The following is a 24,554-nucleotide window of genomic DNA, read 5'->3' as shown; positions in this document are numbered from 1 at the left end:
GATCATATCTGTGATGCTTCAACTATGTAAAACGATCATGTCTGTGATGCTTCAGCTATGTAAAACAATGTTTCACATATGTTTCGGCTCTATAATTTGTCTTATCATCCTGTTAACATTTGTCATGAATTATTTCTGTCTTTTTATTCATGACTTCACTCTCTTTTTTATTGCGTTATTTTTATGGATTAAAATAAATATGAAAATGCCTTATTTATCAACATCTACTCCAACCAGATATATAAAAAACAAGATCCAACCTATTAGAAGGAATTCGGCGGTTTTTTGTTAATTATTAAGAAGAGAAAAAAGACACCAAAATTCAAATCGGGAGCAGGACTTGAATCTGGAGTATAGTTGGCTGCATTACCCCCAACCAGTTGAGCTAGGGCGATTGTGCACTAGGCCGGATTATATGAACGCTGGTGTGTTAAACTTGGCATTCGTAACTCTATCGTCGCACTAGGTACTATTTGGTAAGGCTTCTTTGATAGGTTTCAACTCTTGCTTCTTTAACCTTTTAGGTGAAGTCATATTAAATGCTAGTTTCAGAAATGACTTTATGAAAGAAGCCCAAGAGGGGGAAAAGGTGTGTTTTTAACTATACCAGTGGAACTACCGAAAATTGGCTTCTCCGACTTCTCTGCCTTTTGGGTGAAATCGGTTTCAAAAAATTCCCGCCAAACATGTCCTAGAAATGCTTCCATATGTGACATGCCCACCATATATGATATATAATACACACACAAAATGCCAAAAGTGATTTTCCTTATTTTCAATGTGGCACCTTGGTTTGGATAATTAATAGAAGTATAAAGCTCAAATTACCGCCCTAATTAAGCATGACCTATGCCTGATTAACTCTCTAAACTAATATTTTAATTCAATCCAATGCTATATTTTAGTGGCGGAAAGCTTGAGTTTCCATAGGTGGATATGAACACCGCCTATGTCAAAGCACATGTGTAAATCAAGATTTACACACAACGGGTTAAACGCCCAACCTCTAGTCTAGAAATAAAATTCAACAAATAAAAAATGCCTAGTTGAGCGAGCCTGCAGACCCAATGGGCCTATGCGTGGATGTCACCGCTGAACCCGCTATGGACGGAGGCTCGTCGTTGCCTTCAATCATGCCCTCACCACCTTTGAACACGTGATCCTTTTGGGCTGGTTCTTCCTAATTATGAACAACTCCACCGCTTTCACTCTCACTGTTGTTGCATCCACCACTAGATGATTTGTTGTCGTACTCCATACTCCTCCCCTGCCACCACCACCATTTAGCTTGGGAGATTTGAGCTTCACCTTGAGGAGAGTTAGATAGAGCGAGGTGGGGGAGAGAGGATAGGAAGAGAGAGAGAGAGAGAGAGAGAGAGAGAGAGAGAGAGAGAGAGAGAGAGAGAGATGTTCTCTATCTCGTCATCCATGCCATATCTGAGCTCATACAACAATGCATTTGCCTCCAGCTGGCCTAGTTCACTAGTGGATCTGGCTCTGGCCTACCCATCTCGCCGTGGATCAGTGCCATGTGCGGATCGGAGAGGGAGGTGGCGATAGATTGGCTTTGGCTTGTCCAAACTAGGGACAACAACGGGGGCAGATCGGGCCAGGTCCCCGTGAGTTTCAGACCCTGCGGGAGCGGGTGTCTTTTTGCCCCAAGTGTTTGAGGGTCATGACCCAAATCAGGTTGAGTGCGGGGCGGGTTTTAAAATGCCCCGCGGGCTCCGAAAACAAGCTTTGCATTTCCAAATTCACTCATGTTTGCATACTCCTTAATTCAAGTTCTTCTACATCTACCCAGATTGTATCATACATATATCAACAAAATTTTGGATATATTGTAGATATTTTTTAATTAACTTACAATACCTATTTCATACAATTTTTATATACGTCATATGAGTTTTAATGAGTACTTCCAAAAAAACAAAACTAAATATTACCAAGATAAATATAGAGTAAAATCCATTTTATCATACTGAACTTGTCTCATAATTTGAACAACCCCACCCTCCTATATAAACTCAAAAGCTAGACATCATACACCACTAAATCCTAGAACTGCTGAAGGGGACATATTATCTACTACAACGATTCAAAGTAATCTAAAGGTAAGTTTTTGCTAAAAATCCGACATCATATGCTATATCGACTCTCCAAATCAAACAAACTACCCACTGTGACACTTCAAAATGTTTCCAAGGTAGTTTTGCTAATGTAACATGTAGACCCAACATGCAAGCATCCTTCCCACTCTATTCATGCATCTATGCATCCCCCTCTTTTTCTCTCACTACTAGATGGACACATCATTCATACTCCCTAGCCCCTCCCCCTCACTATTACCCACTACTATGAGCTTGCAATAACGCGGTAGAGCTAAAAATAAGAGCCATGATGAATGACCTCATATGCTATTCACTTCACTCAGCGACAACAAAGAAGCCATAGGATGGTCTTCCATTTCACAACTCCAACCTGCTACTCATCGATCTTTAGCCATGCTTCTCATGGTGGCACTTCAAGATAAGGGTAATAAGGATCCGTGAGAGAGATGGAAGGATGACGAAGATGATGGATGGGGTGACTAGGGTCGACTTACAGTGAGAGGCATGAAGGAAGGGGACACACGAATAGAAGGAAATGAAGCCTACTGGTAGGATGGGCTCGATATAGATGGCGTGATAAAAAAACCATATGACGTTGCTTAAAACAATTAGAAAAACAAGTATAGATGTTCTGACACGTGAAACTCGTCTTGAAAATCTTAAAAAACCACTTTAGTCGTCTTTGATTTTAACATTTATAAGGAGTATAAACAGCCTGTTCGTTTGACTGTGGCTTGTCGTAAACGATCGTAAATTTTCAACCGGAACAGTATTTTTCTCTCACACAAACCAGCCAGCAGTACTTCTTCACGAACCAGCAACGAAACGAACCGGCCAACAACATTTATAAGGAGTATAAACAGCCTGTTCGTTTGGCTGTGGCTTGTCGTAAACGATCGTAAATTTTCAACCGGAACAGTATTTTTCTCTCACACAAACCGGCCAGCAGTACTTCTTCACGAACCAGCAACGAAACGAACCAGCCAACCGAACAGGCTAAAAATCATCGCAAAAATCACTTTGAACCGCTTCAATTTTCAGATCGACAGTTATAGCCTCAAGGTTCCCATTTTCACCTTGAACCGCTTCAATTTATAAGGAGTATAAAATCATCGCAAAAATCAGTTTGGTGCCTTTTTGAGAGCTGTTTATTTTTTAATTTTTTTAAGCCACAGTCGTGAGGAGTCAAGGAGACCACGTTCTTCTGCTCCTCCCCTTCACAGACCACAGCCCCCGACTGCCACAAGTCTCTCTCCCTCTCTCCTCGCGACGACTGGGCGAGACCGCCGACGCCGCCCTTCGCCTGGTGCCCAGGTCTCCGCCGCGTCCTTCGCCGGAGATCACCAGGTTCGCCGCCTGCCCCCTTCCTTTCCCTTCGTGCTGGGCGGAACCGATCTCCCAAACCCTAGCTTACGCTTCCCATTTGTGTACTTGCATCCGGATCTGATCTAGTTATCCGGATCTGATCTAGTGTTACGGGTGTGGTACAGTTGCATTCGGATCTGGCGTAGAAGAGTTCGCTAGTCTTTTTTTACGAATTGGTCTGAGCTAACTGGATGCTTGAACTGGGGTGTCAGTGGAAGTTGTTGTTGGCGTGATTCCAGTGAAGAGCAGTTGGTCTTTCGTCCGGAAGTAAACTTCCTCCACGCATATTAGTTTACTGGAATATGATTGCAAATTTGAGATGCTGCAAGTCATGAATAAATTGTTTTCTTTGTGTGACCTTTTTTCTGTACTAAGAATTGGATTTAGTGCTTTCAGTTAGCATGTGAATTCGAATCCAGTGTTCCTTTCAATCAATCATATATTGAAAAAAAAAATATCACTGATGGATTCTCTTTATATGCCAAGCTGCAGCGGTTCTGTAGAAATGGCTGATGGTGAGGACATCCAGCCTCTTGTCTGCGACAATGGCACCGGAATGGTCAAGGTCAGTGCTCCCCCCCCCTCGCCCCCTCGCCCCCCCCCCCCCCTATTGTACAAACATTATCTCCCTTGTTTGTTTCCAAATATGCCACTAATAATGGCTCTCTTCATAGGCTGGTTTTGCTGGTGACGATGCACCAAGGGCTGTTTTCCCGAGCATCGTCGGTCGTCCTCGTCACACTGGTGTCATGGTAGGGATGGGACAGAAGGACGCGTATGTTGGTGACGAGGCACAGTCCAAGAGAGGTATTCTCACGCTCAAGTACCCGATTGAGCACGGTATTGTGAGCAACTGGGATGACATGGAGAAAATCTGGCATCACACTTTCTACAATGAGCTCCGTGTTGCCCCCGAGGAGCACCCTGTGTTGCTCACTGAAGCTCCTCTGAACCCAAAGGCCAACAGGGAGAAGATGACCCAGATTATGTTCGAGACTTTCAATGTTCCAGCCATGTACGTTGCGATTCAAGCCGTGCTCTCCCTCTATGCTAGTGGGCGTACTACTGGTATGACCTGCTTCTCCCTGTAGTCCGGTGTTGCTTCAGGTTCCTACTAATAATGCCTCTATGGTTCCATTAGTGTTTATCTGAGGTTATTGTCAAGGTCATATCATGTCGCCATGTATCTTCTATTCTTGCTCATGAGATTGCACAACTCAGATACACTGCATATGTGGTTACCACCTCAGTCTGTACGGTGATATGAATTCAGGAAAAAATAAGTATCTCAGCTAATATACCAAGAATAAATAATGGAAGCTAAAATTAATTGTTTACGCTGTGTGTCTGAAGTTTCCTCTTTTCTATTTTCTCAATCTACAGGTATTGTTCTCGACTCTGGTGATGGTGTGAGCCACACTGTGCCCATTTACGAAGGATATGCCCTTCCTCATGCCATTCTTCGTTTGGATCTTGCTGGTCGGGACCTCACGGACTCCCTCATGAAAATTCTCACTGAGAGGGGTTACTCCTTCACAACCTCTGCTGAGCGAGAAATTGTAAGGGACATCAAGGAGAAGCTTGCATACATAGCCCTTGACTATGAGCAAGAGTTGGAAACTGCCAAGAACAGCTCCTCAGTCGAAAAGAGCTATGAACTACCTGATGGTCAAGTAATTACCATCGGTGCAGAGAGATTCAGGTGCCCTGAGGTCCTCTTCCAGCCGTCCATGATTGGTATGGAGGCTGCTGGAATCCATGAGACAACATACAATTCAATCATGAAGTGCGACGTGGATATCAGGAAGGACCTCTACGGCAACATTGTGCTCAGTGGAGGTTCAACTATGTTCCCGGGTATCGCTGATCGTATGAGCAAGGAGAATCACTTCCCTTGCACCAAGCAGCATGAAGATCAAGGTCGTTGCACCACCTGAAAGGAAGTACAGTGTCTGGATAGGAGGGTCGATCCTAGCCTCGCTCAGCACTTTCCAACAGGTGTGTGTTGTTTATATTACTTTCAGCTGCTGCACTTTATTTCTTTTAACTTCATAATAATATGGCTGAAATGAAAACACTTCTGAATTCTGTTATGATGTGGCATTGATGTACCAGATGTGGATATCAAAGGAGGAGTATGATGAGTCTGGCCCGGCCATTGTTCACAGGAAGTGCTTCTAGGTATCGCAAGTTCCTCATCGTCATCGTCACCTAGTCTCAAGTTATGTGCCCTTCATTTCTCGAGATATGTGTGGCAGGTTTGCATGCTACGTTTATTTTCATCGGACCTGAGTCCTCTTGGGGATAGGCTCCCCTTTTGTATGTTGTGGCTCCATGTGCGAGCACGCTGTGTCGTATCACCTGGTTTGTGAGATGAGTTGTTGTCACTTGCTTGGCTTGATTGGTTGTACCTGTAAGAGCTGATAGTTTTATAAATTGCTTTGACTGTGCTGCTGCTATCAATAGCTTTGTATTTATTCTGAAAGCGTTGTAATCTGAGCATCCGTGCAAGTATGAATGGCCCTGTACATGGGCTGGGTTTTCCGGTTTCTATACAATACGGCGTTTGTCAACTGTCAAGTCTTAACATATAAACAAGGATGGTGTGGAGATGATTATACGACAATGGTAGCCTGGTTTCGATTTTCAATCACCACAAAACATGTGTTACAAGTGTAGCATTTGCTGCATTTTATGTCAAATAAAGTATTCGCTGACACTGAAAGATTGAGATTTCCAGGAGTCTCGAGGATACGTTTTGCAGCGTCAAATTTGACAAAGCCTCACAGTGGAACAGTGTTTTGCTTTACACTTGCAGCGTTGGTGGAATCAGATCATCATACAAATGAGCCCTTGAATTTGCTTTCTCATAAGATTTGGCTGGACTGACCCAATCTATGCTTTTGGTACAGATTATGCTTTTATATTTCGTTATGAACATGAATCCAAAACTCTAAACTTTACTTCTAGTAGTTTCTGTGTCCTGAAGACCAGCAGCTCCACGCATCAGTAGAAGTCATAAGAAAATCTCAAAATCATCAAAAACTCTTCGTTCGTCGTATGTCTCCACGCAACGTCTGAATTTTTCCTCTGCTTCAGCTTGGAGAATACAGAGGCCTTTAGGATTTTGATCTGGTTAAACAAATTAACAAAAAGAACCGAGCTAGTATTTTTTTAGCTATTTTTATGTTCAATCCGCAGTTTCAACAAATCAATTCAATCTATTTGGTATATATGCTGTGCATTTCGATTTTGCAAAGCATGCAAAACAGTTCCTGGGAGAGAGCTATTGAAATAGCCAGCTTCTTTTGACTATTTGAGCCATTATGCATAAGTGATAGGTCATAGGACCTAGGTTTATGTTGAGTTATTTAGAAAGTTTAGATCTGACGAATGCACAGCTTACACATATCGGCCTGTTCAGTTGGCTGGTTCGTATCGTCGCTGGTTCGTGAAGAAGTACTGCTGGCTGGTTTGTGTGAGAGAAAAATACTATTCTGACTGAAAATTTACGATCGTTTACGATAAGCCACAGCCAAACGAATAGGCTGAATCATGGAGGATAGCAGGTGATCTCTACCGAGGGTGTCTCATCTATGTGTTACGCAAGTTGTGGTAACAGGTTAAATGGCAGTCAAAAGCTTGACTTGTCCAAATTTGGCACGTGTTGTTTAGACCTTCTAATCAGAAGCTAGTTTTAGTAAAACATGGTTTATTTGGAATTTCGGGAGAATATTTTTTTTGAACGCAAAGGAGACAAAAAAAAAACGCTGTTGGCTAGTGTTTTACTCCGTGTTTGAATATTTCTTCTTTGTTTGGGAATAGAGGAGGGCAGGAGGCGACACTCCACCGACCACCGGAGCAGGGATAGCACTTTCTCTCACCTAAGAGCATCTCCCAGACTCTCCGTATCATTTCTAAATGCCAAGAATAGATATTTTGGTGAAAAATTACCGTCCAACAGCTTCTCTAAATGGTCATCCAAATATAGTCATCTTCCATTCTGGATTTTTCGCTAGGCAAAAATACAAGACGAGAATGACTTTCTAGAGTACGCATGAGATATAGAAAAGTTGTTGGAGAGTGAAATGATATAGCAAGCAATTTTTATGTAAAGGGATCTCTAAATGATGATTTAGAGAGTGAGATTTAGAAAGACTCTCTTAAATAGTTAATTAATTTATATGCACCATTGCCGGCTTGTACCCACCATGTAGAATGATTGCTAGATTTGTTGGATGTTGGCAATTGAGATATTGTACGTAAGCCAGTTCTCTAAGAAATCATAAAACAAATTTGTTTTTTTTTTGTTAAGCCTCACTTTTCTAGGCTGTGGAGAACTTTGTTTTAGATAATCCCAAGTTAGTTAGCGCATCCAAACATTGTATTGCTAGTTGTTGAGCTCAAACTTGTTCTATAAAATCTAGTTTTCATAAACGGTAATGTTGGGTCAGGGCATCCGAACGCACGAACGCGGCTTCTTGGAAATTTCCCCACTCTCTACCGCGCCGTCCGCTCGCTCCACCGTGTTGTAAGTCTTCCCTACTCCGCCTCCACTGTGCCACCCGCCTTCCCCACTCCGCGCTCCACCATGCCGCCCATCTCCACCACGCTGTCCACTCGCCGTGGCCGCTCCTCCGAGCCGCCGAGGCTCCACGACGGATGCTCCAGCAAGTAGGCGAGGGGAGGGACCTTCGTGTGACGCCGCCACGCCGGCGAGCTCCACGCGCCGCCGTTGACCTCCGCGCCGCCGGGTCTCCATTCGTCCAAGCAGCAAAGTGACATTGCACTGAAAGTGCATGTTGCAAGCCTATGTTTCAAGTGTTTTAGATGTTTCAGAGGTTTGTTGCAAGTGTTTTATATCGATGTTGCAAAAATATATCGAAATGTTGCACATGTTGCAATGACTATACACGCATGTTTCAAGTGTATGTTCCAAATGTTACATCAGTTTCAGACGTATGTTGTAAGTGTTTTATCTGGATGTTACAAAAGTAGATCTGTATGTTGCATACACATGCATGTTGCAAGCGTATGTTTCAAGTGTTTCATACGTATGTTGTAAATGTTTCATCTGGATGTTGCATATATTTTTGCTATGGCTACACACGTGTTTTCAAGTTTTTGTTTGGTGTTTTACAAGTGTTTCAGACATATGTTACAAGTATTTCAGTTTTCTCGGACGTCTGTTGTAAGTGTTTTATCTGGGCGTTGCAAAAGTAAATCTGATGTTGGACATGTTGCAACGGGACCCACCTGCTACAGCTGTAGCTGCGGGCGTGGTGGTCAGGCGAAACAGAGCGAGCGCGATGGTAGGACAGTACGTAGCGTGAGGTCCACGCGGTGGGGCGCGCGAAAACAGGCGGCACACGGCACATACTCCTTTTCGTATGCGGCGTGGCCTCCCGCACGAAGGACCGGAGGCATCTGATATTTCGAAGCGGCTCGGACGTCCGGACCCTAAACCCTAAACCCTAAACACTAGTAACGCTCTTTCATAAGACATGAGATCCAAATAACCCATTAGTGTCCCATGTGACATGTTGTTATTCTTTCCTCCAAGAAGAGAGACGCCCTGCGTGCTCCATTTCAGAGCTTCTTCGCAAAAATAATTGATCGTGAGGGGCTTTTCTGCAAACACTTGCCTCCAGCCGTTGGATCAAAAGTGTGCGGCCCGATCGATGTGTATTAGCATTACAGAAGAAGAAAGGTTAAGAGAGGGGATCGCTCTCCTTTCTTCCCTGTCGCCGTGCGCCGCCGCCGCGAGCCGCAAGCAAGGGAGGGCCGGAGGGGATGCTGACAGCAGCGGCCGCACGGAGGGGCGCGGCGGCGGCGGCGGCGGCGTGGGCGGCATCTGCCTTCCACTCCTCCGCCCCAGCGCTCTCCAAATCCACGGTAAGCCCCTACCTAATAACCTCATCCCCACCGTGCATATTCACTTACTCGATTTGGTTCCTCACCAGTAGATGCAAGTTGGATTGAGTCTGTCTAGGAAGCTAAACAACCGCGACGCAAAACCTTCCGTGTCAGCACACCATCCCTGGAATTTCAGTTTTCAGTATCAAACTGTCAGTAGACTAGACAATGGATTTAGCTTGCATTTCCTCCTCCTAAACAAAATGTGCGTGTGTCATGTTGCACGCTATCACTCTGCGAGCTGTTAGTTCAGATATATTTGGAATTCTTAACGAGCAGTTGAATAAAAGTTACGGCACGTTTAGTTTCTTGTCTTGTGTATGGAACTATAAGTTCTTGACTAACAAGACCCAGCCCAATGCGACCCAAAGCTGAAATCATCGCTCCTGAACCGCTTGCAATGCACCGTGGCATCAGCTTTTCATGAATCGTTTGGAACCTAACGGTTATTTTGGGCAGCCTCGTATCCGTTTCGCCGTCCGTGAAAAGCGTGGGGATGCAAAGAGCGCCCTCAAGAACCTTCTGCTCAATGGCAGCCCATGTCAGGTATTGTCTTGGTGACCATTTTCCTACTCGTGGATTTCTCTCTACGTGCAGACTTGTGAGCTTGTCTCTAAGCAATTCCGCTAATGGGCTTAGCTTCTGGAGCTGTATTCTCCACCCCGTTTCAATGCGTTGTCCCGGTATAACTGGACATGTGAATTCTTCTGACTCTAGGTGTACCAGTCCTGAACATGTGAATTCTTCTGACTCTATAGTTGTACCACAGTCCAGTAAATACATGTGATTGACTTGTTCTCTTTTATTTCTTCGGAAACATATCCCCCCTGTGAAAATGGATTGCTTCAAATGCGTATCGATGTTCTCTACAGGAAAGCAGTAGCAAACAGATGAGAAAGCAGAAAGGTAGTAGCAGATCAAAGGTCCAGCGCTCTACTCCAGGAAAAAATCCCTATGGAAAAAATAAGCGTAAGCTCTTTCAAATCGTTTACCTTGAATGACTTTTTGAATTTTAAATGCTTGTGCTCTTTTGTACAACTCAATTCTATGTTTTCAATCATCTAGAATACTAGACTGACGAATGGATACTAAAGTATACAAACATGAGTGCTCTGCCAACCTTTTACATATGCATTGGTTGCATTTGTTCTGCATTAACATTTCCATGTGAACATTGCCTTCTCATGATTTTTGCTCCACTATTTACTTAAAATGTGGATTCTATATGTCATAGTGACATTAATACATCTGGATGATCATCCCTAGCATATTTGCTGTGTACCTTTTGTTATTATGGATAAGTTTACATTTCATGATCTGCTGTTACCTCCAAATTATTTTCTGTATATTTGGATGACAAGAAGTGCGCATTGATGATTAACCTAGGTGGGCAGAACTGGAAAAGCTATGATGATGATGATGATGAATGCACAGACACACCATATGGTACCTATGGTGGTAAGAAATCTTTTACATGGTACTGGCCTGGGGAGAATGACGGCCTTGGTAGTAATCCTAGTGGTTTTCAATGGAGGGAGGAATCTCAGTCTGCCAAATCAAAGGAAAAGTTCTGGAACGAAAGTGATGTCGACGAGGAAGAGGAGTCAGGCCATGATGATCTGCGAAGCTATAGGATCTCTCTCGGGTTGCCAGTTTTAGGCCCCTTAAATCTGGATCATATTAAGGCTGCGTGAGTCATTTAAACATTTCCTACAACAGCACATTGCGCTTGCAGGGCTTCATTGTCACAAGGTTGCTAATTGATTCTTTCTCAACATGGTGTTTCTGTAGTTTTCGTGCATCTGCTCTCAAGTGGCACCCCGACAAACATCAAGGGCCTTCACAGGTTTGTGCCATAGTATGTGTGTTTTTGAGGGCAAACCATAGTATGTGTGTTATCCTTGCATTGTGTGATTCTGGTGATTGGTACTGAAGTTTAGTGGCTATTTCAATAGCTATCTTCAAGGAACTGTTTTGCATGCATTGCCTGTAAACAAGCGGGGATAATAGATTGATTCTGGAGGGTCTCAAGGTACACTTATATAGGCAAGGATGTCCTAAGGGTTTGGCTTGTAGAAACAGAACCAATTAATGGTGATCCTTGCCTATAATAGATCAATCATATCAATCCTAGCCATGGGGGCGCAGGGCCCAATAGGGCGCTAGCCGGACAGTCCAGATAGGCTCCCGCACCTTCCTATTCTAACATTGCCAAATCGAAATGCACAACATACCAAATAGATTGAATTGATTTGTTGAAACTGTGGATTTGAACATACAAATAGCCAAAAACAATAGCTTGGTTCTGTTTCGGTGATTTATTTAACCATATATCAAAGATGTTAAATCTGAACACATCTGCATTCTCCAGGCTGAAGCAGAAGAAAAATTCAGACGATGCGTGGAAGCTTACAACGCATTGACCTGTGCCTTCAAGTCAAGTGGCTAACTACCATGGGGACATGCGAATGCAAGGAAATTTTTGATGATTTTCTTATGACTTCTAATGATGCGTGGAGCTGCTGGTCTTCAGGACACAGAAACTACTAGAAGAAAGTAAACTTCAGAGTTTTAGCTTCATGTTGGTAATAACGAAATATAGAAGCATAATCTGTACCAAAAGCATAGATTAGGTCAGTCCTGCTAGAGTTGTGAGAATCCATTACTTAGGCTAACCCTGGAAGGGTAGCAATATATATTAGTCATACATGGGCCTCATGGGCCTAATATACTCATACTCTCATACTCCAACACCCCCCGCAGTCTGAACTACCGGCGCAGCGGAGTTACAGACTGGACATGAAAAGAAGCGCACACACGAGCCCCCCCACAGACGCAACTAGCCACCAATGATGTTGAGGCTGGAGCGAAACTCGGTGAAGGTCGATGACGGGAGGCCCTTGGTGAAGATGTCGGCAAACTGGGAGGTGGTCGGGACGTGGAGGACCCGAACATCGTCGATGGCAACCCGATCACGGACAAAGTGTAGGTCGATCTCCACATGCTTGGTCCGTTGGTGCTGCACGGGGTTGGTGGAGAGGTACACCGCACTGACGTTGTCGCAGTAGACCAGCGTGCTCCGGGAGAGAGGGTTGTGGAGCTCGGCAAGGAGCTGTCGGAGCCAGGAGGCCTCAGCCACGCCGTTAGCGACAGCTCGGTACTCCGCCTCGGCACTGGATCGGGAGACCACCGGCTGGCGCTTGGACGACCAGGACACCAGGTTGCCGCTCAGAAAGACAGCGTAGCCGGAGGTAGAGCGCCGAGTGTCCGGACACTCGGCCCAGTCGGCGTTAGTGTAGACGACGAGCTCGGTGGAGGAAGACCGCTGAAGGAGTAAGCCGTAGTCGACAGTGCCGCAGAGGTAGCGGAGGAGGCGCTTGAGCGCAGTGAGGTGAGGCTCTCGGGGATCATGCATGTGAAGGCATATCTGCTGCACTGCATAGGTGATGTCTGGCCTGGTGAAGGTGAGGTATTGAAGGACACCTGCAAGACTCCGGTAAGTAGTGGGGTCTGCCACGGTGGTTCCCACGGCCTCTGACAGCTTGCCCTGTGTGTCAACTGGAGTAGAGCAGGGCTTGCAGTTAGTCATCCCAGCACGCTCCAGGATATCAAGAGTGCACTGCCGCTGGTGAAGGAGAAGGCCGGTGGGGCGAGGCTCAACAGTGACCCCGAGGAAGTGGTGGAACACACCAAGATCCTTCAGAGCAAACTCCTGCTGAAGAGAGGCGATGACACGGCTGAGTAAGGACGGACTGGAGGCTGTGAGGACAATATCATCAACGTAGAGCAGCAGATAGGCAGTCTCAGCTCCATGATGATAGATAAACAGGGACGTATCTGACTTGGCCTCCACAAACCCCAGTGTCAGCAGGAAAGCAGCAAACCGAGAGTACCACGCCCGGGTGGCCTGCTTGAGGCCGTAGAGAGACTTGTTGAGCCGGCAGACCATGTCCGGACGAGAAGAGTCAACAAACCCCGCTGGCTGGCTGCAGTAGACTGTCTCGGTGAGAGTCCCGTGGAGAAAAGCATTCTTGACGTCCAGCTGATGCATGGGCCAAGAGTGACTGAGAGCCAGGGAGAGCACTGTGCGTACGGTGGCCGGCTTCACCACGGGACTGAAAGTCTCATCATAATCGACTCCAGGGCGCTGAGTGAAACCCCGGAGAACCCAGCGAGCCTTGTACCTCTCAAGGGTACCATCAGCCCGCCGCTTGTGTGTCCAGATCCACTTGCTAGTGACGACGTTGGATCCGGGTGGACAGGGCACCAGATCCCATGTCTGGTTGACGAGGAGAGCCGTGTACTCCTCTTCCATCGCGCGGCGCCAACGAGGGTCCGACAAGGCGTCACGAACGGAAGAGGGTACAGGAGAGATCTGCGGGTCATCGGGCATCGTCACGAGAACCCGGGGCCGCAGGGTACCAGCCGTGTGTCGCGTCACCATAGGGTGAACATGCCGCGGGTGTCGGTGAAGGAGTGGCGGGTGGTACACTGGCGACACGACATGGGCAGCTTGAGGCGGCGGCGGCGGTGTAGGGGTCGCCGGCGGAGAAGGGGCCACCGGTGGTGTAGGCGTCACCAGTGGAGAGGGGGCCCCAGTGGTGCCGGAGGCAGCGGTGCCGCCTGCACACGGCGCTGGTAGACGTGCACCGGCTGGGCGAAACGCGCAGGAGGTGCGACAGGCGGCGTCCCCGGACCCGCGGCGGACGTAGGGGCAGGGGCAGCTCCGGAGGGCGACGCCTCCAGACCCGTGCAGGGCGCAGGGCCAGGAGCGTCACTGGTGGGCGGCGAGCGGGGGCACGGGCCCGGCGAGGGGCACGGGGAAGCAGTACCTGCAGGAGACAGCGGTAAAAGTGGCTGGACCACCGTGTCAGTGGGAAACAGAGAGAAGGTGTCAGGATCGGGGGTGGGAGGTGGTGTGGTGGTGGTGGAGAAGGGGAAGACAGACTCATCAAACACCACATGGCGAGAGATGAGGACCCGACGGGAGGTGAGGTCAAAGCACCGGTACCCCTTGTGATCCGGGGAGTACCCAAGGAAGACACACAGAGCGAAACGGGGAGCCAGCTTGTGGGGAGCGGTGGTAGTGGTGTTAGGGTAACATGCACACCCGAAGACACGAAGGTGGTCAAACCGAGGAGGGGTACCGAAGAGAGCGTGGTGTGGTGTGGGAGCCGGGCAGGCAGCGGAAGGTAGGCGGTTAAGGAGATAGGTGGAGGTGTGCAGACTCTCTGCCCAGAAGCGAGCAGGAAGCGACGCCTGGAGCAGAAGGGTGCGCATGGTGTCGTTCGTGCTGCGAATCATGCGCTCGGCCTTGCCGTTCTGGGAGGAGGTATACGGGCAAGACATGCGCAGCTGGACACCTTGAGAGAGGAAGAAGGCACGGGAGGTGCCGTTATCGAACTCACGACCATTGTCACACTGGACGGCCTTGATGGTAAGGCTGAACTGAGTAGACACCCAGGCGAAAAAGTGGAGAAGAGTGGTGAAGGTATCCGACTTTGCACGCAAAGGGAAAGTCCACGAATAATGCGAGAAATCATCAACCACCACAAGATAGTATTTATACCCAGAAATGCTGATGACAGGAGATGTCCATAGGTCGCAGTGTACAAGATCAAACACATGCGTAGTATGTGAAGAAGAACAAAAAGGGAGACGAACATGACGGCCCAGCTGGCACGCATGACACAAGTGCTCATCGTGAGCCCGAGTACAACCAATGTCGGAACTGCGACTAAGCTGCGTCAGAGCATCACGTCCAGGATGGCCGAGGCGACGGTGCCAAGTGGTGGAGGAAGGAGTGGCGGCGAAGGCAGCTGACAAAGTAGACGGCGACGAAGAGAAAGCAGACGCCGGAAACCGAAGGGTGTAAAGGGGTCCCGTGCTGTCACATCGGAGAAGAGGATGCCGGGAAGCCAAATCCTTTACAGTAAGACCAGAAGAGTCAAATTCAACAGAATAGGAATTGTCAGCTGTAAAACGACGAATAGAAAGAAGGTTGTGAACCATAGAGGGTGCAACAAGAATGTCAGGAAGACGAAAGGAACCATGAGTGCCGGCGGCACCCACGGACGTAATTGGAAGACACGAACCATTCGCGACCATGATGGACGAAGGATGAGAGGAAGAAGGAGGGTAAATAGAGGAGAGTATACCAGGGTCTGGAGTAGTGTGGTAAGTGGCACCCGAGTCGGCGATCCAGTCGGGACCGGCAGGCGGTGTCAGGGCCATGGTGCTGAAGGATCTGGCCAAGGCCGCTGGGTTCCAACCGACAGGCCCAGGCGAGGTGTCGAGAGGTGTCACCCACGAAGATGCGCCGGGAGGTGGAGCCCACGCAGACGGGAAGTGAAACCCCGGAGGAGCTCCAGTGAGCAAGGCCGCTGGTGGGCGAGGCTCTCCGCCTGGAGCCGGGAAGGGCCACATGGAGATGCGCCCCGACCACGGGTTGTGGAAAGAGGGCCAGGGTGCACCCCGTGGAGTCGTGGGCGACTGGTGGCTCCCGGGAGGGACCGGTGTTTGGTGGTCCCCGCGGCCCCCACGTCCCCCTCCGCGGCGACGGCGGCCGCCACGGCCCCCCCACCCCCGCTCGGCCCGGGAGGAGGAGAACCAAGAAGCGACGACGGCGGTGGAGCGAACGAACGCGCCGGAGGAGTAGCGGCCAGGGCAGTCGAGGAAGACGAGGACCCTGGCGCGGAGGTGGACCCTGGCTGGACGCCCTGAGTGAGCTCCTCCATGACAAGGTCATCACGGACCTGCAGGAAGGAGGGAAAGGGCCTCTGCCGGGTGATCCACGTCCGGAGGTGGGCGTAGCGGTCAATGAGCCCGCGGAGGACGTTGAGGACCAGAATGCGGTCCTCCACGGGCCAGCCAAGGTTGCCGAGGGAGTTCGCCATGCTCTTCATGCGCCGGCAGAACTTGCCAACGGAGAGGTCACCCTGAACGAAGGTGCGGAAGCTCGCATCGAGACGCAGGGCCCGGGCTTCTGCATTGCCCAGAAACTGGCCCTCGAGCGCAAGCCAGGCCCGGCGAGCGTCAGCAGAGTTGTGGACGAGGTCGTGGAGGTCCAAGGAGATCGTCCCGAGGATCCAGGAGAGGACGACACTGTCAAGGCGCAGCCACGATGGGTTCTGGGCCACGATCGAGGCGTCGATTAGGACGTGGTCGTCGAGGGCGTAGCGGCGGAGGGTGAGGAGGACCAGGTCCCTCCAGCGGGCGTAAGAGGGCGACTCAGGCTCGAGGACGACCGGGACGAGGAGTCGGATGTTCTGGACACCCTCGGCCTGGTAGTGGAGCTGAGCCACGTGCGGGTCGGCTGGGTCGTGCCAGATGACCGCGGTGTGAGACGCGCGGTGACCCGTCGAGCCTGAGGAGGTGGCCGCGGTGTTGTAGGAGGTAGGGAGGACGAGGAGCTGCTCCGCCTCAGCGATCTGGCGGGCCAGGGCATCAGTCGCGTCGCGCTCGCGCTCCAAAGCGAGAGCGGCCGCCCGCACCCGGGCCTGGCTGTCCGTAGCAGTAGCCCGAGCAGCCACGAGGGCGGCGGCGAGAGCGGAGTTGGCCCCTGCCGTCTGGAGAGGGGCAGGGGGCGGCAGAGGAGGAGGAGCGAGGAAGACGAAATGCTCCAGCCAGGTTCTCCCCCGCGCCCGCAGCGGCAGCGGCAGCGGCGGGGCTGCCTGCGCTCCGCCCCGCCCCTGCAGCACGGCGCGGCAGCGGCGGCCAGGCTGCCCGCTGCCCCGCGCCCGGCGGCGGGGCCTCCTGCGCCCCCCCTAGCTTCTGCTTTTCCCCCCCGCCCTCCACCTCGCCGGTCAGCGGCCGCCACCCGCGCCTACGCCCCAGCATCAGCAGCTTCGGCCGTCCATCCGCGCTCGCATTCAGGATTCCTCGGCTTCGCGCGGCCGGCCGGCCGCTCCCGCGCGTTTGTCCCAGAGGAGGGTAGGGAAGGGAGGGGAAGGCCTGGAAGTAGTTTGGGAGGGAGGGGGAGGGCGCCATCCATGGCGGCGGCAAGAAGGCCGACTGGCGGCGCCTGGCGGCTGGTGGGGAGAAGAAACCTAGGTCCTGATACCATGCTAGAGTTGTGAGAATCCATTACTTAGGCTAACCCTAGAAGGGTAGCAATATATATTAGTCATACATGGGCCTCATGGGCCTAATATACTCATACTCTCATACTCCAACAAGTCCTGCCAAATCTTATGAGAAAGCAAATTACAGGTTCATTTGTATGATGATTTGATTCCACCATCGCTGTAAGTGTAAACACTGTTACAAGGTGAGATTTTTTTCAAATTTGACGCTGCAAAATGCATCCTCGAGACTCGTGGAAATCTTGCAGTGTCAGCAAGTACTTCATTTGATATAAAATGGGGTAGAGGCAACTTCTGTAAAAACTGTTTTGTGATGATTGAACTAGTTGAATCCAAACCAGGCTACCATTGCTGTATAATCTCCAGTTTGTTCATTTTTCTGCGCTACATCCTTTTTTATATTTGAAGTCTTGCCAACACGGCGTTTGTCAATGGGACTTGACAAGTTAACATGGCTTGCACCAAACTATTTACATGGGAACATGCGAATGTGAGAAATTTTTTGATGATTTTCTTACGAGAACTACATACATGGGAACACAAACTAGCTAGAAGAAACTTGAGTTTCGAGTTCTGGCTTCATGTTGATACCATCGCTGTAAGAGACTCCTGAAGACTATTCCAAGGTGATTTTTTTCCACAATTTTACGCCGCAAAACATCTCGAGACTCCTGAAGACCTCAAACTCCTGCAGTGTCAGCAAATACTACTTTGTTTGACATAGAATAGGGGCTACTATGTAAAATACAAGTTGTTTTGTAGTGGTTCAACTAGATGAATCCAAACCAGGCTTCCATGGTTGTATAATCTCCAGTTGGTATATTGTTCAAATATCTGCACTGCATCCTTGACAAGTTGACGTGGCTGCAACCAAACTACCAAAGCATATTGTATTCTCGTAGTTAATATCGCCATTACAAAAGCTACTTGAGGTTCATACTTGCACGGATGCTCAGATAGCAATGCTTTCAGAATTCAGATACATACAAGACTACTGATAGCACCAGCACAGTCTCAAGCAATTTATATGACTATCAGCTCTTACAGGTACAACCAATCAAGCAAAGCATGTTTGACAACTAATCTCACAAACCGCACATGAAGCCACAACACACAAAGAAGGGTCTATCCCAGAGAAGACTCAGGTCCGATGCAAATAAACGTAGCATGCAAATCTGCAACACATATCTTGAGAAATGAAGGGGACATAACTTGAGACTAGGTAACGATGAGGAACTTGCGAAACCTAGAAGCACTTCCTGTGAACAATTGCCGGGCCAGACTCATCATACTCCTCCTTCGATATCCACATCTGGTACATCCATGTCACATCATAACAGAATTCAGAAGTGTTTTCATTTCAGCCATATTATTATGAGTTAAAAGAAATAAAGTGCAGCAGCTGAAAGTAATATAAACAACACACACCTGTTGGAAAGTGCTGAGCGAGGCTAGGATCGACCCTCCTATCCAGACACTGTACTTCCTTTCAGGTGGTGCAACGACCTTGATCTTCATGCTGCTTGGTGCAAGGGAAGTGATCTCCTTGCTCATACGATCAGCGATACCCGGGAACATAGTTGAACCTCCACTGAGCACAATGTTGCCGTAGAGGTCCTTCCTGATATCCACGTCGCACTTCATGATTGAATTGTATGTTGTCTCATGGATTCCAGCAGCCTCCATACCAATCATGGACGGCTGGAAGAGGACCTCAGGGCACCTGAATCTCTCTGCACCGATGGTAATTACTTGACCATCAGGTAGTTCATAGCTCTTTTCGACTGAGGAGCTGTTCTTGGCAGTTTCCAACTCTTGCTCATAGTCAAGGGCTATATATGCAAGCTTCTCCTTGATGTCCCTTACAATTTCTCGCTCGGCAGAGGTTGTGAAGGAGTAACCCCTCTCAGTGAGAATTTTCATGAGGGAGTCCGTGAGGTCCCGACCAGCAAGATCCAAACGAAGAATGGCATGAGGAAGGGCATATCCTTCGTAAATGGGCACAGTGTGGCTCACACCATCACCAGAGTCGAGAACAATACCTGTAGATTGAGAAAATAGAAAAGAGGAAACTTCAGACACAGTGTAAACAATTAATTTTAGCTTCCATTATTTATTCTTGGTATATTAGCTGAGATACTTATTTTTTCCTGAATTCATATCACCGTACAGACTGAGGTGGTAACCACATATGCAGTGTACCTGAGTTATGCAATCTCATGAGCAAGAATAGAAGATAAGATACATGGCGACTTGATATGACCTTGACAATAATCTCAGGTAAACACTTGATAACAGAATAATGGAACCACAGAGATATTATTAGTAGGAAACTGAATCAACACTGAACTACAGGTTGAGGGAGAAGCAGGTCATACCAGTAGTACGCCCACTAGCATAGAGGGAGAGCACGGCTTGAATCGCAACGTACATGGCAGGAACATTGAAAGTCTCGAACATAATCTGGGTCATCTTCTCCCTGTTGGCCTTTGGGTTCAGAGGAGCTTCAGTGAGCAGCACAGGGTGCTCCTCGGGGGCAACACGGAGCTCGTTGTAGAAAGTGTGATGCCAGATTTTCTCCATGTCATCCCAGTTGCTGACAATACCGTGCTCAATCGGGTACTTGAGCGTGAGAATACCTCTCTTGGACTGTGCCTCGTCACCAACATACGCGTCCTTCTGTCCCATCCCTACCATGACACCAGTGTGACGAGGACGGCCCACGATGCTAGGGAAAACAGCCCTTGGTGCATCGTCACCAGCAAAACCAGCCTGGAAGATAGATAGACAGACATAATTAGTGGCGTATCTGGAAAGAAAGGAGATAAAGGTTGTACAAGGACTGACCTTGACCATTCCGGTGCCATTGTCGCAGACAAGAGGCTGGATGTCCTCACCATCAGCCATTTCTACAGAATTGCTGCAGCGTGGCATATAAAGAGAATCCATCAGTGATTTTTTTTTTCTCAATATATGATTGATTGAAAGGAACACTGGATTCGAACACACATGCTATCTGAAAGCAGTAAATCCAATTCTTGTACAGAAAAAAAGGTCAGAGAAAGACAACAATTTGTTCATGACTTATAGCATCTGAAATTTGCAACATCATATTCCAGTAAGGCAAAATGTGTGGTGATCTACTTCCGGACGAAAGACCAACTGCTCTTCACTGGAATCACACCAACGACAACTTCAACTGACACCCCAGTTCAAGCATCCAGTTAGCTCAGACCAATTCGTTACAAAAATCTTTTACACCAGATCCGAATGCAACTGTGCTACGCTCGTAACTAGATCAGATCCGAATGCAACAAGTACGCTACGCTTGCAACTAGATCAGATCCGGATGCAAGCATGCTACACTTGTAACCGGACCAGATCCGGATGCAGAAAGTACACACACAAATGGGAAGGCTCAGCTAGGGTTTGGGAGATCGGTTTCGCCCAGCGGGTAGGGAGAGGGAGAGGAAGGGGCAGGAGAACCTGGTGACCTCTCGTCGCTGGCGAAGGACACGGTGGAGACCTGGGCACCTGGCGTAGGGCGGCGGCGGCGGTCTCCCCCAGTCGTCGCGACGAGAGAGAGAGAGAGAGCTCGGGGTGTGTGGTGTGAATGAATGACAAGCGCAGCCACGGTCTCCTTGACTTGAAGGCCTGACGGCTTGGGCTCCTGTGGCTACTGTGATGCGCCACCCGGCCCGTAATTCCTCATTCACGATTTGCACCTCAAAACTGGAGGGGGTCTAAAGTGGTTTTCACGATTTGCACCTCAAAACTGGATGGGAGCAGCGTGCCGAGCGATCGTCTTGAGCCATACGCATATGGAATGTTGGGTCGATAGTTTTCTATCGGGCCGAATGCGCATATGTAAATATTATGCAAGACGCAGGTTGGTAGGTGTCCCTGTTTTCCTTTCTTATTTTTCCTTTTATTACTCACCTTTTTCTCCCTTGCGTCTATTTATTTTCCCTTTTTATTTACTTTTTTCTTTTCTATGGTTTTTATTTATATTTATATATTTATATTTTTATCTCTCTTTTCTTTTATTGTAATTAATTATTTTCTTTATTTCATTTTCATGTTTCATTCTTTTCATTTTCTTTCATTTATTTTATCTTTTTTTCTTTTATTTTAAACACGAAAAAACATAAGCTAATCATAGGCTAATAAGAGCTAATGGGGCTAAGTAGAGTAGTAGCTTATATGATTAACCTATGTTTAACCCATTATCATAAAATGGGCTACTTTTTAACACTGATCCAAAAGCCCCTAGATCTCGGACTGCAGAAGCCTTTAAAGTTAACGACATTTTCTATTTGGCGGTGGCTACGCTATGTTTCCTCTGGCTTCAAGCACACATACCATTATTGGCCTAGGCGACTCAAACTCCTTCAAGCTCGGGGACCTTTTAATATTTGATAATACTTCGATGAGGGCGTCCGTCTGGACATGTGCGTCCAGACACGTCATTCCTAGGCCTGCGAAGCGATCAGGCCCAACAGACAACAGCCTTGCTCCTCTACACCGACGCTTTCTCATCCACCCACAACAGAAATCCAAACCGAAATCCCTAACAAAGTCCCCACTCGCTTCATCACATCGGGTGGCCACCCCACTCATCTGCCTCATCATCGTGCGCTGCGCGCGGTGCCCCCCATCCGCTCAGCTTGGCACCGCATCTGCCGCCCACGCCCACTCCACCTCCGATGCGCCCCATCCCCCTGCTCCTCCCATCCTGCCTCCTCCGCGTCTGATCCCCTATGCCCACTCCGCCTCCGATGCACCCCATCCAGCTCAGCTCAACGTCGTGTTTGCCGCCCACGCACTACTACAGAAAATCTTTTACACAGCATTTCACTTTGGGCCTCAGAGGTGGGCGGGTCGGCTGCCCGCCTCGGTTATTTGTGGCAGGGCAGCCTGCCCAACAACCGCCTCGGTTAATACTTAACCGAGGCGGCAATGTAATATAACCACCTCGGTTAATACCTATTAACCGAGGTGGGCATTATAACACAACCGTCTCGATTAATACATTAACCGAGACGGACAATGTAATATAACCGCCTCGATTAATGCCTATTAACCGAGGCGGGCATTATAAAGCAACCGCCTCGGTTAATACATTAACCGAGGCGGTCGCTTCCAAACAACCACCTCGGCTAACAAATTATTAACTGCGTTCAGACCTCGAGGCATGGGCACACAGGAACGGGAGTGGGAGTGGGGCCCACGTGTCGGTCGCAGTGAGAAAGCACAAATGTGCTGCACGCTAGGGTGATCCGTGTGCTACTCCACGTCAACAATCCGAAAGCGGGGCTAGTGGCCAGTCGTGGCTCACCATGCGTGCAGCGATTTCACAAAACCGGAGACGATGCCGGTGGTTTTCCCATTCCGCCCACAGGATAACTCTGAGCTCGTGCGCAGCGGAAATAACTCCATGCACGTCCGTCCCTCTCTATCTCTCTCATTCGTCCCTCTCTCTCGTCTCTCTCTTCGGTCTCTCTCTCGTCTCTCTCTTTGGTCTTCTAGGAGCGAAGGTGGCTGGAGGGAGGAGGAGGGTACCGGGCTCGGTGGGCTTTTTTTATTTTGTGAAATTATTAACCGAGACAATTGTCTTATGCCGACCGCCTCGGTTAATGGATTAATCGAGGCAGTTGTCTTATGTCGACCGCCTCGGTTAATGGATTAACTAAGGTGGTTAGGACAACTGCCTCGGTTAAGACCACGATTAACCATGACCTTTCGTTCGAGGCGGTTGCAAAAACCACCTCGGTTAACCCTTTTTGCCTGCCACAGTTAAGATTCCTATAGTAGTGACGCCCACTCCACCTCCGTGCTGCTGACGCTGCCGTTCCCCACCAAAAGGTCCTCGCCGTTGTCGACTCATCTTGAGACATCACGAGATCCAAGTGGCCATACTCGGAGCAGGCTTCTCCGGCTGCACCTCACGCTCCCTTCCTCCCTCGGCAACGGTTTCCGATGATGCGTACGAGATAGGGCAGGGATGCCTTGCCCATCAGGGGCGACTCGACCAGCAGTGCCGACGAGGATGTAGTTGCTCCGCAGGTCCGTGGTCGTGGGCGTCAAGCAGTTAGGAAGGTTGCCAGCAGCAAGGCCCACGGGCATCTAGTAGCGATGGGATATGATGCAGTTGCAAGTGTACATTTCAAATGTTTCAGATGTGTTTAGAGGTATGTTTCAAGTATTTCATACGATCGGGATGTTGCATATGTTGCAATGGTTGTACACGTATGTTGCAAGCGTTTGTCCCCAATGTTTCATCTATTTTTCAGGCATATGTTACACGTGTGTTTCATCCGGATGTTGCATATGTTTCACACATTTGTTGCAAATGTTTTATCTGGATGTTGCGTATGTTTTGCAATGGCTACACACGTGTTTTCCTCGTGTTTCAGACGTATGTTGCAAGTGTTTCAATTGTTTCGAACATATGTTGCAAGTGTTTCATATAGATATTGCAAAAGTAGATCTTGGTGTTGCACATGTTGCAGTAGGACCCATTTGTACGTGGGTGTGGAGGGGGCGCCATGGTGCGGGCGCAGGACATGGAGCAGCGCGGGACACAAAGCGCATGCGGCGCTGCAGGCGTGGGACATGGAGCGGCGTGGGCCACAGTGCGGCACGGGACATGTTGCAGCCGTGGAACATGGAGCAGTGCGGGCCCCCACGTGAGGCAGGCGCAGCAGGCTTGGGCGTCAGGATGCTAGCCCCATCCGGACGTCCGGCGCTAGACGTTCCGTTTAATATTTGCTTGCATGAATGACTAGAATTCAGTGCCATTATTTGATTTGCTCCACACACACACACACACACACACACACACACACACACACACACACACACATATATATATATATATATATATATATATATATATATAGTAGTTATATATATATGGAGAGTATATTCAGTAGCCAGGTACAAAATAAGTTATTTTGTAGCCACCTCCATTTACTATAATTTTATATACTAATTTACGATAATGTCAATACATATTTACGATAGTTGGGTTACTATAACACACGGGAATATTTACCATAACGTTATAGTAAACCAC

At 48.5% G+C, this 24,554-nt stretch overlaps 2 protein-coding genes and 1 pseudogene across 3 annotated transcripts; 2 read left to right on the top strand and 1 right to left on the bottom strand.

Annotated features, from left to right (window-relative positions):
* The first annotated feature begins 3,299 nt into the window (after positions 1-3,299).
* LOC136510068 (actin-97-like) lies at positions 3,300-5,939 on the top strand (annotated as a pseudogene).
* A 3,223-nt stretch (positions 5,940-9,162) lies between these two features.
* Positions 9,163-12,048, top strand: LOC136513331 (uncharacterized). The gene is made up of 6 exons (XM_066507318.1): positions 9,163-9,371; positions 9,852-9,938; positions 10,265-10,361; positions 10,779-11,082; positions 11,184-11,238; positions 11,764-12,048. Exons 1-6 carry the CDS (start codon positions 9,270-9,272, stop codon positions 11,839-11,841), a joined length of 723 nt encoding a protein of 240 aa, XP_066363415.1. The 5' UTR covers positions 9,163-9,269; the 3' UTR covers positions 11,842-12,048.
* A 6,355-nt stretch (positions 12,049-18,403) lies between these two features.
* On the bottom strand, positions 18,404-21,095 carry LOC136509945 (actin-97-like). Of its 2 annotated transcripts, none has more exons than XM_066504528.1 (5): positions 20,971-21,095; positions 20,324-20,396; positions 19,855-20,248; positions 18,905-19,518; positions 18,404-18,788 (listed from the first exon to the last, which is right to left on the bottom strand). In XM_066504528.1, the coding sequence occupies exons 2-5, from the start codon at positions 20,381-20,383 to the stop codon at positions 18,723-18,725; spliced, it is 1,134 nt and encodes a 377-aa protein (XP_066360625.1). In that variant the 5' UTR covers positions 20,384-20,396; positions 20,971-21,095; the 3' UTR covers positions 18,404-18,722. The 2 variants fall into 2 exon arrangements, with proteins under 2 accessions (XP_066360625.1, XP_066360623.1); XM_066504526.1 differs by having other exon boundaries at positions 20,963-21,092.
* Positions 21,096-24,554: the final 3,459 nt, after the last annotated feature.

The sequence above is a fragment of the Miscanthus floridulus genome, chromosome 16 (assembly GCF_019320115.1).
Source record: "Miscanthus floridulus cultivar M001 chromosome 16, ASM1932011v1, whole genome shotgun sequence".
NCBI classification, from domain to species: domain Eukaryota; kingdom Viridiplantae; phylum Streptophyta; class Magnoliopsida; order Poales; family Poaceae; genus Miscanthus; species Miscanthus floridulus.
This window is presented reverse-complemented; position numbering and strand designations above follow the sequence as displayed.

What these genes read in the sequence shown, in the direction of transcription:
- LOC136513331 (XM_066507318.1), top strand. Translation starts at nt 9,270, where the DNA reads ATGCTGACAGCAGCGGCCGCACGGAGGGGCGCGGCGGCGGCGGCGGCG. An exon ending in CAGCGCTCTCCAAATCCACG is followed by an intron (nt 9,372 to 9,851) that starts GTAAGCCCCTAC and finishes TATTTTGGGCAG; the next exon opens with CCTCGTATCCGTTTCGCCGT. An exon ending in TCCCTATGGAAAAAATAAGC is followed by an intron (nt 10,362 to 10,778) that starts GTAAGCTCTTTC and finishes TGATTAACCTAG; the next exon opens with GTGGGCAGAACTGGAAAAGC.
- LOC136509945 (XM_066504528.1), bottom strand. Translation starts at nt 20,383, where the DNA reads ATGGCTGATGGTGAGGACATCCAGCCTCTTGTCTGCGACAATGGCACC. An exon ending in ATGGCACCGGAATGGTCAAG is followed by an intron (nt 20,249 to 20,323) that starts GTCAGTCCTTGT and finishes TCTATCTTCCAG; the next exon opens with GCTGGTTTTGCTGGTGACGA. An exon ending in TGCTAGTGGGCGTACTACTG is followed by an intron (nt 19,519 to 19,854) that starts GTATGACCTGCT and finishes CTCAATCTACAG; the next exon opens with GTATTGTTCTCGACTCTGGT.